This window comes from Trifolium pratense, linkage group LG2 (assembly GCF_020283565.1).
Source record: "Trifolium pratense cultivar HEN17-A07 linkage group LG2, ARS_RC_1.1, whole genome shotgun sequence".
Classification (NCBI taxonomy): Eukaryota; Viridiplantae; Streptophyta; class Magnoliopsida; order Fabales; family Fabaceae; genus Trifolium; species Trifolium pratense.
The window spans coordinates 26306793-26324474 of record NC_060060.1 but is presented as its reverse complement, the minus strand read 5'-3'; the positions used below and the strand labels follow the sequence as shown (position 1 = coordinate 26324474).

The 17682-nt window shown below is 32.9% G+C and overlaps 3 protein-coding genes across 3 annotated transcripts; all 3 read right to left on the bottom strand.

The window, feature by feature from the left end:
• Nucleotides 1-587: 587 nt before the first annotated feature.
• LOC123911621 (F-box/FBD/LRR-repeat protein At1g13570-like) lies at nucleotides 588-4218 on the bottom strand. Its single transcript, XM_045963076.1, has 4 exons — nucleotides 4073-4218; nucleotides 1834-2599; nucleotides 1413-1562; nucleotides 588-1329 (listed from the first exon to the last, which is right to left on the bottom strand). The coding sequence occupies exons 2-4, from the start codon at nucleotides 2590-2592 to the stop codon at nucleotides 1036-1038; spliced, it is 1203 nt and encodes a 400-aa protein (XP_045819032.1). The 5' UTR covers nucleotides 2593-2599; nucleotides 4073-4218; the 3' UTR covers nucleotides 588-1035.
• A 2342-nt stretch (nucleotides 4219-6560) lies between these two features.
• On the bottom strand, nucleotides 6561-9866 carry LOC123911620 (F-box/FBD/LRR-repeat protein At1g13570-like). Its single transcript, XM_045963075.1, has 4 exons — nucleotides 9687-9866; nucleotides 7908-8667; nucleotides 7120-7269; nucleotides 6561-7041 (listed from the first exon to the last, which is right to left on the bottom strand). Exons 2-4 carry the CDS (start codon nucleotides 8658-8660, stop codon nucleotides 6742-6744), a joined length of 1203 nt encoding a protein of 400 aa, XP_045819031.1. The 5' UTR covers nucleotides 8661-8667; nucleotides 9687-9866; the 3' UTR covers nucleotides 6561-6741.
• Nucleotides 9867-12566: 2700 nt separating this feature from the next.
• LOC123911619 (F-box/FBD/LRR-repeat protein At1g13570-like) lies at nucleotides 12567-16427 on the bottom strand. The gene is made up of 4 exons (XM_045963074.1): nucleotides 16232-16427; nucleotides 13880-14642; nucleotides 13326-13475; nucleotides 12567-13247 (listed from the first exon to the last, which is right to left on the bottom strand). Exons 1-4 carry the CDS (start codon nucleotides 16258-16260, stop codon nucleotides 12951-12953), a joined length of 1239 nt encoding a protein of 412 aa, XP_045819030.1. The 5' UTR covers nucleotides 16261-16427; the 3' UTR covers nucleotides 12567-12950.
• Between the last annotated feature and the right edge of the window lie 1255 nt (nucleotides 16428-17682).

The window sequence follows — 17682 nt, the reverse complement described above, 5'->3', positions numbered from 1 at the left end:
TTCAAGAAATATTCCATGGTTATATCACGCTTACACGCACCTCAGGTTCATAATCATAATAACACCACCAACATGGTTCGAGCAACACTACTCTAAACCCCGATTTTGAAGAAGATTCGTGGTATTATACACAATCAACAAAAAACATTCGAGTTTTGAAGATCATCTGTGACATTATTTTAACCCAACTATCGACACTTTGCTTCAAGGGGGATGCAGTAGCCATAAAGATTTCGGAGGATGATTATGTTGTTAATATTGTTAATTAGTTGCAAAAATCTCCTCCATGAAAGAATAATGTTAAAGATATGATGCAAAAACATATGCTAAATATTGGAGGCCACAATTTTCTTTTTATTTTTTGCAATTGCCAGAGGTATTGGTATTCCTCTTGCTTTAGAGAAAGCAACCAGTAGCAAGAAATTTAGATATGATGCAAAAACAAATTGTTAGATCTTGATTTGTTAGAAATTTTGCCCAATTTTCTTCTTGTTTAAAGAGTTGAATTTGCTTTTAATTTTGATGTTGGGTTGCTCTGATTGCCATGCTATTGGTTATTCATCGAATAAATGTCGTACATATTACAATAGAAAAGGTAATTCACCGAGGTAGGATAAAATGATAAAGAAGCATTTCTATATCGCTAAGTAGCCGGATAAGTAGATACAAAGGAATTTCAAAGATGAGATACCGAGTACGAATTCAAGAGTGCAAATAGATCATCCGCTGAAGGAGAAAACCAAGAAATAAAAGATGAACTTGCCAATAAAATCGACAATTTTGACCGGCCTACTGAAACAGGTAGAAAACATGGAAGATAAAGTTCTCAGGCTTCACTAGATTTATGTTAAGAAACTAACAAAGATGATCAGGAAAATTTTTAGGAGGCATAAGATCAAGACTTTGATGACTGCAAAACCATTCCTGAGGAATGCTGATCACAAAAACATGCTTATAAAATGTTATTTATAAGTGTTGGGAATTGTGGTGTTGAAAACTAAAATCAAATACTTTTCACAATTGAAAATCTATCTTTCAGTGAGTAAATTCAACACGTGCTCTTTGTGATGCTCGTTCCATTAGTAACAAATTTCGTGAAATGCTCAACAGCACGGCAGGATCCAATTTTCGATGACCAAAATCAACTTTAAAAGCAAGAGTCTTTAATGATGAGGAATTTGCAAGTATTAACTGTATCAAACTCATTGCATGTTTAAAGTCGGTGGTTCCAACTCTGATATTCACTGTCTGAAGTTGACTAAAGCAACAACTATCGCGTTCTAACTCCTCCAATTGGTCAGGCTCTTGTCCACCACTAATGTTGTTACTCTAAATTATAAAAAATAAACGAGTCAAAATGTGACAATAAAAAGAAAAGCTAAGAAAGCATAGGATATTCATGGTCACCTCACCTCTATAACAAGTTCCACCAGGTTAGAAGCACTTTTGAGTACACTGACAATATAAAAAAGCTCTCCTCTTTCATCCAAACTCACAAAATGTAATTTCAGATACTTTAAGCTTATCAGATGTGAAGGAGAAATGATATCTGCATAGAGCGTCTACACATATAAACAACAAAGCTATTAGATATATTTGTACAACATTTCAAGTGGAGATAACACAACTTTCAATGTAAGTATTGGAAACATTGGATTCAACCATCAAAGAAATGCAACATTGCTTTTCTTTCAAATATACAATATTAGATAGAATTGATTTTAGAAACAATTAAATTCAGATAAAATCTACCAAACAAACATACGGGTCAGAATATTATCCAAAAGAACCATAATAAATAGACTGATATTGGTGGTGTTGTTGTTTCCTAACCTTGTCGCAACATGATTCTAGAGTGAGCCTCTGAATATTTGGTAAACTTTTGATCAAACCAGATACACTTTCCTGATTAACCATGAGTCGAAGATCAATCAAATTCTTTGCTTTCTTGAGACAAATTGACTTGATATCTCCAAATAATTCTATGCTAAGCTCTTTAAGTAATGGGCAGCCAGACATAAGAGTCTCAAGTGCACCAAACTCATATGTATTACGTTGTAAGTCAAGGACAAGCAAACTTTTTAAGCCACAGAAATTGGGCGGAACAGACACGTTAAATCCAGCAAACCATAAGTGAGTCAATTCTTGACAAGAGAAGACATGAGATGGCATTTTATTAGAAAATATTCCATAATTGAAAATCGCAAGATCTTTAATGCCTCTCTTTGACAAAAACAGAAGCCACTTATTGAAGTATTCGGCTGTGATCAAGATATTGGAAAACCAAGGGATGTCCAGAGTAAACCTATATATCGGACCATTGTGTTGCAAAAGAACTTCGTTGATAATTCTATTAATGTCAGGGCTAGGATCATCGAGATCCTTGAACTTGAACCTAAAGAAAAAGTCTTCACAAAACACAAGTTGTGGGACTGTATTCCACACATACCTCCACTTTCTAGACAGGAGACTGGTACAAACTAGCTCTTGAATGTTCAAATGTTTTAGGATGCCATCAATGACATTACATGGTAAGTCACTGATTCGATCAATGTGATCAGCGTAGTTGGCCTTCTTGTTGGACAGAGTCATAGGTGAACTGCAAATTCAAGCAAATTAATAAACATTCAAGGTACAGTTTCAAATTTTATTTGTGTTGTCTTAATGTTTTCTTCAAATAAAGAATCCGCTGCAGGAAATCAGTATCAGATATAAACACATCATGCATATGTATTACCTCTAATTAACAAAAGTACAAAAGCTATCTATTTCGTAAATGACTAAAGGCCAAATTTAAGAGACAAATCTGAAGAGCTAAACTCATATTAAATAACAAGATAATTACTTATAGAAAAAAACCAGATAATTAAATCATGCTGAGATAATTGAAAAAGGTTGATAGATGGAGGAACATAATAGTTGACATTATTGTTATTTTAATATATTATTTTACTCAATTATGTATTCTAATCAATTCATTAGTTTACAAATAATTCATTCAGACTTTAGTTAATAATAATATAAGATAAACTACATCTCAATTTGGAACAAAATAGTGAATTACAGTTTGGTTCTCTTCTCTGCCTCTTATTTCCATCCATTGTAAATGACATGGATCCGAACTCTATTGAGACAAAAAACAATTCCTATATGTGAAATCAAAAAGTGAGCAAACTTGCAGAATACTTGATCCTATATATTATGATCATAACACTTTTTGCAGAATGCCGAGTCATATTTCAGATTATTCTGCGTGTGAATATCACAAAATGCTTTTATATATGATATTTCTCAGCATTCTTGAAAAAACCAATCACATAAAAGAGTCAATTCACATGAGAATAGAGAAGAGGAAGTGTTGTCATTCGGGAATCAAAGTACTCGAATCATAATACAGAGACTTGAGAACAACTTCAAAGAGTATACAAATTGAATTATGAATTAAGTTAAAGAAATTACAAGACTCGAGCATGATAAATGATCATATAATACTTAAAATCACATTTAGATAAGTAAGCCCTCACTTTACCTCCCCTCCAAAAACCAACTCGCAAACAAAGTCTGAGAGCCTGAACACTCAAATTTCCATTCAATAATGTGAGATTTCTTATTCACATTTGATTTCTATTTCGATCTCGAGTCTTTTACCTTAATTTAATTTCTACTGCCTGAATCACACACCCACTGCTGCCCCAACTTAAGTAATTAGGCCCCGTTTGGATTAGCTTATTTTTGAGCTTATGCAAACAGATTATATAATTTTTATGTATTATTATAAGTTTGTCAAGGTAGTTTATGATAAAATAGCTTAAAAAAATACAATTTTCACCAGTGTGTACTTATAAAATAGCATAAAACCTAATTTATATTGCATAAGCTGAAAAATAAGCTAATCCAAAGAGGGCCTTAGTTACATAATGGAAAGCGCTTTTCATTTAATCTCTAGAGGAAGGGTTCTATTCTATTCTATTCTATGAACACTAGTAACAATTTATAATAAGTTGTGTTCAATGAACTCTAAATAATCTCTATTTGTTTATTTGCGATTATGAAGACTAAAAAAAAGACTTACAGTTGAGAGTGAGACGACAACGATATCCAGTGGCGTTGCTGCAATGCCTGTTTGTTGCTTTCTAACTGACCAAGTGAGTCCAGTCTACAAATTTTTAGGGATTCTATTTTTATTCTAAAAACAACTAGAACTAGAAACAAACACAAACGTTCATAGCCATAGTGAGCGACAAGTTATAGTGTTTAAATTTTAGGGTAAATAGTGTCATACCCCCTGCAAAATAGGCGAGTTTTGCGTTACCCCCTGCAAAATATTTTTTTGAGATTACCCCCTGCAATGTCAAGATTCCTTGCGTTACCCCCCTGACTCAACAAGTGGGCATATGACATGGAAGAATCTTGACGTGGCATGACACGTGGAAATTAATTTATTTTTTATTTATTTTTAATTGCCAACTCATTAATTAATGTGAGTTTTTAATTAAAAAAATGAAAAAAAAACTTAAAAGTTGTTATATTTTTATGAACTTACTTAAAAGAAAGTTTTTTTTTTTGACTAAGTTGTTATTATATATATATAAAAAAAATTCTTATATATATATAATAACTAATAATAGAGTAACCAAAAAAAAAACGAAGATGAAAAAAAAACTAATAATAATAATAGTAACCAAAAAACTAATAATAATAATAATAGAGTAACCAAAAAAAAAAAACTGCAATCACATAGTAACGCAAGAACAATCGCTTTGCCCTAACCCCAAATTGAAATTGAAAACGAAGAACAATCGCTGCATATGAACGGAGCGAAAAAAAAAGTTTCTTTAAATAAAAAAATTCCTTTAAAAAAAAAGTTTCTTTAAAAAAATTTTTTTTTAAAAAAAAAAATTTCTTTAAAAAAAAAAAATTTCTTTAAAAAAAATTTTTTTAAAAAAAAAAATTTCTTTAAAAAAAAAGTTACCGTAAAAAAAAAGTTTTTTTCATTTTTTTTTAATTAAAAAATAAATTAATTTCCACGTGTCATGCCACGTCAAGATTCGTCCATGTCATATGCCCACTTGTTGAGCCAGGGGGGTAACGCAAGGAATCTTGACATTGCAGGGGGTAATCTCAAAAAAATATTTTGCAGGGGGGGTAACGCAAAACTCGCCTATTTTGCAGGGGGGTATGACACTATTTACCCTAAATTTTATGACTGAAAATTTTATCGTAAAAAAAAGAAGTTATGTAGTGTTTGTCAAAAAAAAAGTGATTGGAAATTGAATTTTTTTATTTTTTTTTTATATTTTAAATGACTCTTTCCGTTATCCTAAAATGAGTTGCATTTTTAAATATATAGGTCAAATATAAGTTATCCAATTTAAAAAGTAATTTTTTTCTTATATTAAAGATCAAAGATAGTACCATAAATTTCTCGATAAAAATTAGTCATCATTAACTAACGACAACGGAAATTTCGTACCAATATCATGAGTATAGAAACATTGGTCAAATAATGTCAGTTAATATAAATCGAAAGATTTTGTGTTCCAATTGTTTCGGTTCGTAAAAACCGAAATTTTGTGTTCCAATTTTTTTGAATTTTGAAGGACAAAATGAGATTTTAGGAATATAAAAGAAAGCCTCAGGGTTGAAAGAGAAATTATCTCGAGGTTAAGTTATGAACTGGGTCTGGACACATTGGTGGGCCTAGTGACCTTTCCATTGTGGGCTTCTTTGTTGGTCATCCGTAAGATATTTGGACTAGGCCATTTTGTTTCCTAGTTGTTGAGTCATTATCATTTAGAGATTTACTTCTGGCGCCCTCTACATACATGGCCACCATCTGAAAACTCCATTTTACCTCTCTCGCTATTTAGAAAGCGAGTGTGTAAATAGAAAAAATTGGGGGGGGGGGGAGAGTTCGCTTTCTAGAATGCAAACTACAGCTGAGTTCGCTTCCTAGAATGCGAACTGCAGCTACATTCGCCGTCTAGATAGCAAACTGCAGCTGAGTTCGCTTTCTAGAATGTGAACTCCTTTTTTCATGATTTTTTTCATTCTAGGGGGTGGATTTGAGCTAAAAATATTGACACTCGCTACTTAGAGTGCGAAAAAGTGCTCGCATTCTAGAAAGCGAGAGGGTTAGTTTGGTAATTTCAGTGGGTGACCGAGGATATTCAGGGGACGCAAAAAGTACAATTCTATCATTTATAGCACCAATCTTTCAATCGTTTGAAGGAGTTTTGCAATCAACGATTACCTCTAGTGGTAACTATGATAGGTGATTCGAGATATCGTCCTTGGTCATGCTTACAAGCACCTTAGGTTTAAGCCCTAATTTTGAAGAAGGTCTGTTTAGATTTATTTATTTTTGAGCTTATGCAAAATAACTTATTGCATCTAATAATGACAAAGAATCAAATGTACTAAATATTATTCAAAGGCTCAGGAAGAAAGAAAAAAAATAGGGGTCACAGGTTCCATCTTAGTTTGGATCTTCTATAATATTGCTTGGACATACACTTAATTTACCTAATTTTTTTTTACTCATTACACATGATAGCAAGAAATGGAAGTAGATGATTCAGTGGGATGAGCTGAAGGTATTCTATCCAAGCTTTAGTGTTAGCGCAAGCTAGGCTTTTAAAAATTGCAAAAAGATCAGAAAAACATGCTTAGAATGTATTTACAGTTGTTGGAAATTGTGGTGTTGAAAGCTTAAAACAAGTACATTTCACAATTGAACATCTATTCTCTGTGACTAAATTCAATGCGTGCTCTTTGTGAAGCTCTTTCCATCAGTAACAACTTTCGTGAAATGCTCAACAGGACGGCAGGATCCAATTTCTCATGACCAAAATCAACTCTAAAAGCAAGAGTCTTTAATGATGAGGAATTTGCAAGTATTAACCGTATCAAACTCATTGCATGTTTAAAGTTGGTAGTTCCAACTCTGATATTCACCGTCTGAAGTTGACTAAAGCAACAACTTTTGCATTCTAACTCCTCCAATTGGTCAGGCTCTTGTTCACCGTTAATGTCGTTGATCTAAATTACAAAAAACAAACAAGTCAAAATGTGACAATAACAAGACAAGATAAGAAAGCATAGGGTATTCATAGTCACCTCTATAACAAGTTCCACCAGGTTAGAGGCACTTTTGAGTACACTGACAATATACAAAAGCTCTCCTCTTTCATCTAAATTCACAAAACGTAATTTCAGATACTTTAAGCTTATCAGATGTGAAGGAGAAATGATATCTGCATAGAGCATCTACACATAAACAACAAAGCTATGAGATATATTTGCACAATATTTCAAGTGGAGATAACACAACTTTCAATGTAAGTATTAGAAACATTGGATTCAACCATCAAAGAAATGGAACATTGCTTTTCTTTCAAATATACAATATTAGATAGGTTTAAAACATCAAACTGCAAGGGCGGGATAGATAGAAATGATTTTAGAAACAATGAAATTGAGTTTGGGATATTCAAAGTAACATTATACTATGTATTATTGAACTTGGGTTTTAGTTTTGCAACAAAGCTTGGTTACACCAACCAATCGTTAGTTGGTTCAGTGGTGATTGGCGCTGAACTTGGTAGGGAGGACCGCGGTTCGATCCCCTGCAACTGCGATTGGGAGTGGGCTGGAACCACTTGATGCCAGAACTGACCCCCGAACCAGATTAAACTGGTGGTGAAAAACAAAAAAAAAAAGCTTGGTTACACCCATTGTGAAAAAATCATGCCATGTAACTAGAGAGAACAAGTATACATGTCAGTAGAGTATTATGCTCTTTCTTTTTCAGATCAAATCTACCAAACAAACATACGGGTCAGAATATTATCCAAAAGAACCATAATAAATAGACTGATATTGGTGATGTGATATTCTTTCCTAACCTTGTCGCAATCTGAGTCTAGAGTGAGCCTCTGAATATTAGGTAAACTTATGATCAAACCAGATACGTTTTCTTGATTAACCGTGAGTCGAAGATCAATCAGATTCTTTGCTTTCTTGAGAGAAATTGACTTCATATCTCCAAATAATTCTACGCGAAGCTTTTTAAGTAATGGGCAGCCGGAAATAAGAGTCTCAAGTGCACCAAACTCATATGTATTATTTTGTAAGTGAAGGACAAGCAAACTTTTTAAGCCACAGAAATTGGGTGGAACTGACACGTTAAATCCAGCAAACCAAAAGTGAGTCAATTCTTGACAAAAGAAGACATGAGATGGCATTTTATTGGAAAATAGTCCATAATTGAAAATCGCGAGATCCTTAATGCCTCTCCTTGACAAAAACAGAATCAACTTATTGAAGTATTCAGCTGTGATCAAGATATTGGATAACGACGGGATGTCAAGAGTAAAACTATATATCGGCCCATTATGTTGGAAAAGAACTTCGGTGATAATTCTACAAATCTCAGGGCTAGGGTCATCGATATCCTCAAACCTACAGAAAAATTCCTCACAAAACCCAAGTTCTGGGACTGTATTCCACACGTACCTCCACTTTCTAGACAGAAGACTGGTACAAACTAGTTCTTGGATGTTCAAATGTTTTAGGATGCCATCAATGACATTACCTGGTAAGTTACTGATTCGATCAATGTGATCAGCGCAGTTGGCCTTCTTGTTGGACAGGGTCATAAGTGAACTGCAAATTCAAGCAAAACTAGTAAAAAATATTAGGAGTAAAAATAGTAATAGTACATCAGGTATATGCACCCATATATATTCAACCATGGAAGAAGTTCCCTTAGTTAGCTTCCGATTTACCAAGGTACAGTTTCAAATTTCAGTATTTCACATATTTCTACATGGTCTTAACGTTTCACATATTTCTCCTTTTTTCTTTTGCATAAAGTTTTTGAACAATTAAGATCACATACAGACAAGAATCAGCTGCAGGAAATCAGTATCAGATATAAACATATGATGCAGTATTACTATTTCCTCTACTCTCCCCACAAAGCTCTCTCAACTCAACCCCTCCCCTCCAAACAGACCCAGAGAGGAGCCTAAGACGACATCTTCTTGAACACTGATATTTCCTTTCAATAATGTGAGACTTCTTACTCACATTTTATTTTTATTTTGAAATCGATTCTTTTCCCATAATTTTGGCCCTGTTTGTTTCAGATTTTTCAGCAAAAAAATCACTTTTTATTTTACTTGTGTTTGTTTCAGATTTTTTCAAAAATCATTTTAGTGAAAAAAATCATTTTTTTTCTTCAAAATGGAAAGCTATTTTCGATAGCTTTCTTCAAAATCTATTTTTATTTAAATCATTTTCTAAAAAAATAGATTTTTATGATTGTAAACAAACTGAAAATAGCTTTAGATTTTCTTCAAAATCTCTACAAAAAAATCTCGAGATTTTTTTCATAAAAAATCACTTTTTTTTAAAGCTTAAACAAACAGGCCCTTAATTTCTACTACCTGAATCTCACACACACTGCCCTAACTAACTACTGCCGCCAACACACACAGTAGTTAGTTATTAGTTACATAATGGAAAACCCTTTTCATTGAATCGCTAAAGAGAGGGTTCTATTGTATCTATCAACACTAATAACAATTTCTAATAAGTTGTATTGAATGGATGAATTCTAAAATCTAATCAACCACTAAAAGTATACCAAATTGAATGCCCTAACTAATTGCTATACTTACAGTTAAGAGTGAGACAACAATGACGACATCCAGTGGCGTTGCTGCAATGCGTTCTTGTGACCTTTGCTATGCTAATGCTGGAGTGGAGTAGAGTAAACTGGAAAGAAACACAAACTTTTACAGGCCACAGTGAGCGACGACTTAATTTTTCCTGAAAATTGAAAAATGGTGGGTTTTTTTATAGATCATTGCACTTTTTAAATTACACTTTAGTCCCTTTAAGTTAATTTTATATTTCATTTCGATCTCATAAATTAAAGGTAGCTGAATAGTTGGTCATCAATTCCCCTACATTAGTCAAAGACATGTTAAGTCGTCAATTTTAATTGGCCACCTGTGCGGCCAAATGACTATAAATAGAGGCTTTCAGGTGGTGAGGTCTCACAATTTGAAACATTGCTTAATTAGTTTAGGTTTTTTCATTCCGTGATTCAGGGACAAAAAATCACAAGAGGCTATTTAGTTTATTTAATTAGCAGTCTCACAACCTGCTTTTGTGTTTTTGAGTTTGTGTCTCAGAGTCATCTGCTACTGAAGTAACGGAACCCTACGCAAACACTCCGCGACTTGAGTAATGGACGATCTAACTCCCTACAAAAACTAGTCCACTATTTAAGTAGCGGATGACTCTGTGATATATAACCAGAAGCAGAAACCTGCAACCAGAACCTGTCCTTTTGTTGGACTTTAATTCTCGGCGAACATTTTATCCAAAAGATGTCATTACAAAATATATGTAATTATCCAAAGAAACAAAAAAAACATAATTATTAAACATAAAAAAAAAAAAACTATTACAAATGGAGACTACTTCATAACCCCTCCATCATCCCTCCTTCGAAACTGCAGTGCATAATTTTCAACATTGCAAATTTGCTGCACATCGCTTACAGTGCTTTCTCTTTTTGTCGTTGTACTGACGTCGTGGCGCCCTTTCCTATAGGACATGATGGACCAAGTTGTTCCATTTATGTTGAAATAATAAAACAACATTTAGAACGATCACAACAAATATAACAAGGATTACCAGCATCAGAGTAATTCACTACTTAAGTAACGAATTCAACCAGTTACAAAAAACATTAACAAACGAAAACCCAACTATGTTAATCCTAATTGTTAAATTGCTTTTGTGGAACCCCTATTTATGGAGTCCTTTCCAAAATGAAACTTATGGTATCGGCAACACAAAGAATGTATTGCTTCAACCCGCATTGGTCTTCACCTGGAGGGCCTGTTCATCAGATTGTTGATGCACTACTAAGCATGATGATTAGGTAGCGAAAGACTTTTTTTAAAAATATTTTGCGAGTTTTACGAGTTGGAACAATTGTATGAGATAATGCAAGATTATGAGAATTACAAGATAATACAATCAAAATCGCAAAACTAACAGAAAAATTAAACTATATTCAAATTGATACTAGATGTATTATTTTAATACAATGTCAAATGCTCAATGTAACATTGATACACAATAAGCTTGGTGATTGATATACAATTGCAATTGATCGAACTGGCATCGAAAGTGCTTTGAGAACCGGAAGACAAAAACTCCACTAGAGAGGGGGTGGAGAAGATCGTGAGGTGACAGCCGAGATTGCCTACTAAATACCTAGAAAAGGGGCTCGGGCGCTATTACAAGGATTGAAAGTGTTAGAGGTTCAGGATTGAAATTCTGATAAGGTGTAAAAAAAACTAATAATTTGCCATTAAAAAAATGTTGCTAGAAAGATTTGCAAAAAACCGTATGAGACATTAAAAACAATTTCATAATTTTCATATTGCCAGAAACCAAAATAATGTTGAAATTGAAAGTAACATAATAAACATTATTTCCAAGTTTGAACCAAACTCCTGTCACTAAGCAAAAATTATTGGATAACAAAGATCTGAAGTCAATTTACAATTATACACTTTGTATACTATTTTATCATATGACTACAGAACAACAACAAACAATAGATCAACTTAATCATAATTCACAAAAAGAAAAATTAAGATTAAGCAAAAAGATCATCAACAAACATGAAATGGAACCATACGTTCATTTGAAGAGCCATCATCAAAGTTAAGACAATAGCTTTGAAGATCATAGCTATACTGTGGAGTGCTCCTTTTCCACCCAAGAGATTGTTTCCAACAATTCTTCAACTTAAAAAATAATTTCTTAACAATACATGACAAAGAGCCACACTCAAATATCACCTTTTCTTGAACATTATTACCAAGTGTCACTGAAGAGGTAACTCTTGTTTTCCTTTGAAACTTCATCATTTGATTTCTTTGAAAACTATACATCCTTGAGAGTTTCATTGTATTACAAAAACAAATGAAGAAGCATTGAATATTTAATGACACTTTCTTATTTGTGGTTGATTAAAAAAACCAAAAAAAAAACATTATCATGAATAGTTGATTATAAGTTACTTTGCTACCTTTGCACAATAACGATGGACCCAACTTGGGGAAAGTGTCCTCTAGTGATGGAACATCAATTGGGTGTGTTCAACTTCAATCACTTATGTTTTACTCAAAGCTAGATTTGCCAAACTTTGATTCCTAGTATTCTTCTACAAAGATGTACTAAAATGAGGTAGATCATTAGAACAAAATAAAGGTGTACTTGTACACGCTATTCCTACATAAACAGATCATAATTCATGGCTTTTTTTTTTCTTTCTAAAGGTATATGAACGCACTTTACACAAAATCAATTTCAAGTAATATATGAGGGACAGATCATATCATACCGACATGCTAACAATTATTAAAAGGTTAAAGAGAAAAATTGCAAACAATAATTTATCATAAATAAAAGCTGATAATTGTAAATCAAGGACATGAATCATTAAAATCAAGTAAGAAAACTACTGAACATAGAATTAAGGACATGAATCATTAAAATCAAGTATAATCTACAAAATATTCAAATTGTCTCCAGAACAAAAGAGAGTTCATGTGTAACCTACTACACCTAGCCTAAAATCCTAATTAATCTCATGTGAAATTTCCCATTACACATGATAGATATGAGATATAAGAATTAAGAAGCAATAGAAGTGGATGACTCAGTAGGATAGGAGCTCCGAGCCATAGGACTTTAAAGATATGACGAAAATGACCCTTCTCTAGTGTGTTTGGACAAGCTGGGTTTTTTAAATTGCGAAAAGATCACAAAAAACATGCTCAGCACATGTATTTACAGATGTTGGAAATTGTGGTGTTGAAAGCTTAAAACAAATACATTTCACAATTGAACATCTATTCTCTGTAAGTAAATTCAATGCGTGCTCTTTGTGATGCTCGTTCCATCAATAACAAATCTCGTGAAATGCTTAACAGCACAACTGGATCCAAGTCCTTACCAAAATGAACTTTAAAAGCAAGAGTCTTTAATGATGAGGAATTTGCAAGTATGAACCGCATCAAACTCATTGCATGTTTGAAGTTGTCGGATCCAACTTTGATTTTCACTGTCTGAAGTTGACTAAAGCAACAACTATTGCATTCTAACCCCTCCAGTTGGTATGGCTCTAGTTCACAATTATCGCTGTAACTCTAAATTGTAAAAAATAAATGAGTCAAAATGTGACAATAAAAAGACAAGATAAGAAAGCATAGGGTATTCATAGTCACCTCTATAACAAATTCCACCAGGTTAGAAGCACTTTTGAGTACACTGACAATATACAAAAGCTCTCCTCGTTCAGCCAAATTCACACCTTCTAATTTCAGATACTTTAAGCTTATTAGTTGAGAAGGAGGAATGATATCTGCATAGAACGTCTACACATATAAACAACAAAGCTATTAGATATATTTGTATTGGGAACAATGGATTCAACCATCAACATACAATAACAGTTAAGTTTAAAAGATTAAACTGCGAGGGCAGGCTAGATAAAAGTGATTTTAGAAACAATCATATTGAGATTGGAATGATAACATTATACTATGTATTATGCTGTTATTAACTTGGGTTTTATTTTTGTAACAAAGTTTGGTTACATCTATTGTGAAAAAATGATGCCATGCAGAGTTGTGTAAGTAGAGAGAACAAGTGGATATGTCGATAGAACATTATGCTCTTCTCTATTTCAAATCAAATTTACCAAGCAAACATACAGGTCAGAATATTATCCAACAGAACCATAATAAATAGACTGATATTAGATATGTTGTTTCCTAACCTTGTCGAAAACATATGTAACTAGAGTGAGCCTCTGAATTTTTGGCAAACTTTTGATCAAACCAGATACGCTCTCGTGATTAACCATGATTCGGAGATCAGTCAGATTCTTTGCTTTCTCGAGACAAATTGACTTGATATCTTGAAGTATTTCCACCGTAAGCATCTTAAGTAATGGGCAACCATATGTAAGAGTCTCAAGTGCACCAAATTCATATGTATTATTTGCTAAGTAAAGGCCCAGCAAACTTTTTAAGCCACAGAAATTAGGGTGAACTGACAAGTTAAATCCGGAAAACCAAAAGTGAGTCAATTCTTGACAAGAGAAGACATGAGATGGGATTTTATCGGACAATGTTCCATAATTTGAAAGGTCAAGTTTTTTAATGCCCCTCCTTGACAAAAACAAAATCCACTTATTGAGGTATTCAGTTGAGATCAAGAAATTGGAGTCCAAAGGGATTTCAAGAGTAAACTCATATATCGGCCCATTGTGTTGGAAAAGAACATCAGTGATAATTCTATTAATTTCAGGTCCAGGGTCATCGAGATCGTCGAACCTAAAGAAAAAGTCCTCACAAAACCTAAGTTTTGGGACTGTATGCCACACATACCTCCAATTTCTAGACAGAAGACTGGTACAAACTAGTTCTTGGATGTTCAAGTGTTCTAGGATGCCATCAATGACATTACATGGTAAGTCACTGATTCGATCAATCAGTTCTCCGTGGTGTGCCTTCTCCTCGGACAGAGTCATAAGTGAACTGCAACCATGGTAAAAAAATTATGGGGAAAAAAATTAGCAAAAGTACATGCAGTATATGCACCCATATTCGACCATGGTAGGAGATTCCACCAGTTGTCTTTCTGATTTATCAAGGTACAGTTTCAAATTTCATTTGTGTGGTCTTGATGTTTTCGTCAAATACAGTCAAGAATCAGGCACAGGAAATCAGTATCAGATATAAACATATCATACCGTATGTATTACCTTTAATTTCCAAAATTACAAAAGTTATCTATTTAGGGTGTGTTTGGTAAGTCCAATAAGTTAGCTTATAGCTTATTGGACTAGCTTATAAGCTTGTTCGAAAAAAATAAATGTGTTTGGTAAAAAGCTTTTCTCATTAGCTTATAGCTTTTTTTGATATGCTATTTCAAGTAGCGTTTGAGCTTATAGCTTATAGCTTTTTACAGTTTTTTCCATTTCTAACCTTTAATTTAATTTTATTATGTTTTATAAAATAAAAAACTACCCACTAAAGAGGAAAACTACCCACTATGCATGTCCTTTTATGTCTTTTTATATTTATCAATCATTTTAAAAGCTAATTTTACCAAACACTTTAATTTCAATCGGGTTGCTTTTTAGCTATTAGCTATAAGTTAGTTTTTCAGCTATCAGCTAGCTTATAGCTTAATTTTGCCAAACAGAGCCTTAGTAAATGCTGAAACAATGTGTAGAAAACTACCCGAAGCATTCAGATAGTAGAATAAGAATTCAATCTTTAAGAAACGACTGAAGGCCAAATTTAGGAGACAAATATGAAGAGTTAAACTCAAATTAAATAACAAGATAATTACTTATAAAAAAAAGAGAGAGAGAGAGAGAAAGGATGAAGTGGAAAGAATGGAGGGTTTAGGGGGTTTGCCATTCTTCATAATACAATCTTTGTTGTTATAATACTCTCAATATTAAAAATGCATTAATCCTAAACACTCATTTATCAAAAGATTTCTAAATTTTTTCCTCTACTCCTCTACCCACAAAACCCTCCCCTCCAAACAGACCTAGAGGAGAGTCGACTTTGGAGAGTCGACTTTGTCTGCGAATTGGTTTTGAAGGGGAGGGTTTTGGAGGCCTATATTTTGATATATATAGTTAATATTTTAAAATAATTGAAAGAAGAGCATGATAAATGATCATATAATACTTCAAGTCACAGTCAGATAAGCGAGTCATACTATGATGGGTGACCTGACCTCGAGGAAATCATTGTGTTGCACCTTTAAAAGGCAGTTACTAAAATCACATTTAGATAACTTTAAAGAATAATTTTCCAGTGTACTTAATTTAAAAAAGAAAAATAATCTCTCCCTCCCCTAAAAAAAAATCAACTTGCGAACAAAGTCCGAGACCACATCTTCCTAAACACTAACATTAACATCCAATAATGTGAGACTTCTTAGTCACATTTGATTTCTATTGAACTCTAATTTCCCTAACTACCTGCTACCAGAAAACTTTTCTAATAAGTTGTGTTGAATGAATTCTAAAATCGAAGCCTGGAACTACTAAATTGAATGCCCTAACCTAATTTAAGAAGGTTGATTGTGAAGACTAAAGACTTACAGTTGAGAGTGGGACGACGACGACGACATCCAGTAGCGTGCTGCAATGCGCTGGAAACAGAACCGTGCTATTGCTATATACTGGTGGATTGTTCTAGAAGTAGAAAGAAACTAAAACGCTAAAATTGAAAATTGGTGAGTATATGACGGGCCGTCGCGCTAAAATTAGTGACATTTTTGAAAAAAAAATTTGTCTTACAATAATTGACATTTTCAGATTTTAATATAATATTAATATTTTTGTAAAAAAAAATATATTTAATACTGTATTAATGTTTTTTTTATTTTACATTCTAATTAATACTATTTATTATATGTGTTTATAAATACTTAGGGTCTGTTTGGTGCACCGGATAGTTTGTGTTTATAATACTATTTATTAATCTATCTTGTGTTAAATCTTTTGTTTGGTGCATCAATAGAAAAAGATAAACTTAATCTATTTTTAATCATATCATATTGTCCTTTTATTATTTTAATCCTTATTTTAGGCTGGCGAAAGAAGGACTAGAATCACACTTGATGCCCGAAATCCCTTCGTTCAAAGAAATTTTCTGAAGAAAAAATAAATAAAAATGCATCTTGTATCGGGTTAAGGGCTTAGTGGAACCCATCTTCATTTGTAATCTACGGCTTGGCATTGGGCTTTAGTTAAGCCTATATCCATTTCAGGTTAACTTGACAACACATAGCGTGTTGGGCACCTTAAAAAAGCCTTCTTCGACTCCCACTCAATGCAAACACAGTCATTTTCTCTAATTTTTTTTCTAATTTCTAGTATGTTTTCTTTTCCGACCCCCCGTGATTTTTTTATACCCCCAATATTCCAAATTTGCCCTTGTAGAAAAATTCGGTTCGCAGAAACCGAATTTTTTCTAGTACAAATTCAGAGTAAAATTCGGTTTCTAGAAACCGAAAAAAATTTCAAGGCAAAAAAGAATATCGATTGGTAGAAACCGAATTTTTTGCAAAAGCAAAATTGAAAATTCAAGGAATATAAAAGAAATACGGGAGATCGGAAGACAATTTCTAAACTATTGACTCCATGCAATCGCTAGTGTCCATTGCTAGTTATACCTAATACAACAACACAGCGACTTGCATTTATTTGTTTGATTTTGCAATGCAATTGAAATGTTTTTTTTATTATTTTAAATTTTGGTAGTGTCAATGATATTTTTATTTTTTACAATTATGTGAAATTATTTTATTACTTATTTGTTTTACAATAATAATTGTTTCATTCAATATTGTGCACAAAAAAAAAATACAATGAGAAACGGCTAAAATAATGAAATAAAATGTTAGTTTACTACTCAAAACCTCTATTATACTACTCAAATCTCTTACCACTAGACCAAACCTAGTGACTTTTTTAATGAAATAAATACTGCACAATTATTTTTTTGTTATAAATAAACTGCACAATTTAAATACAAATGTATATATATT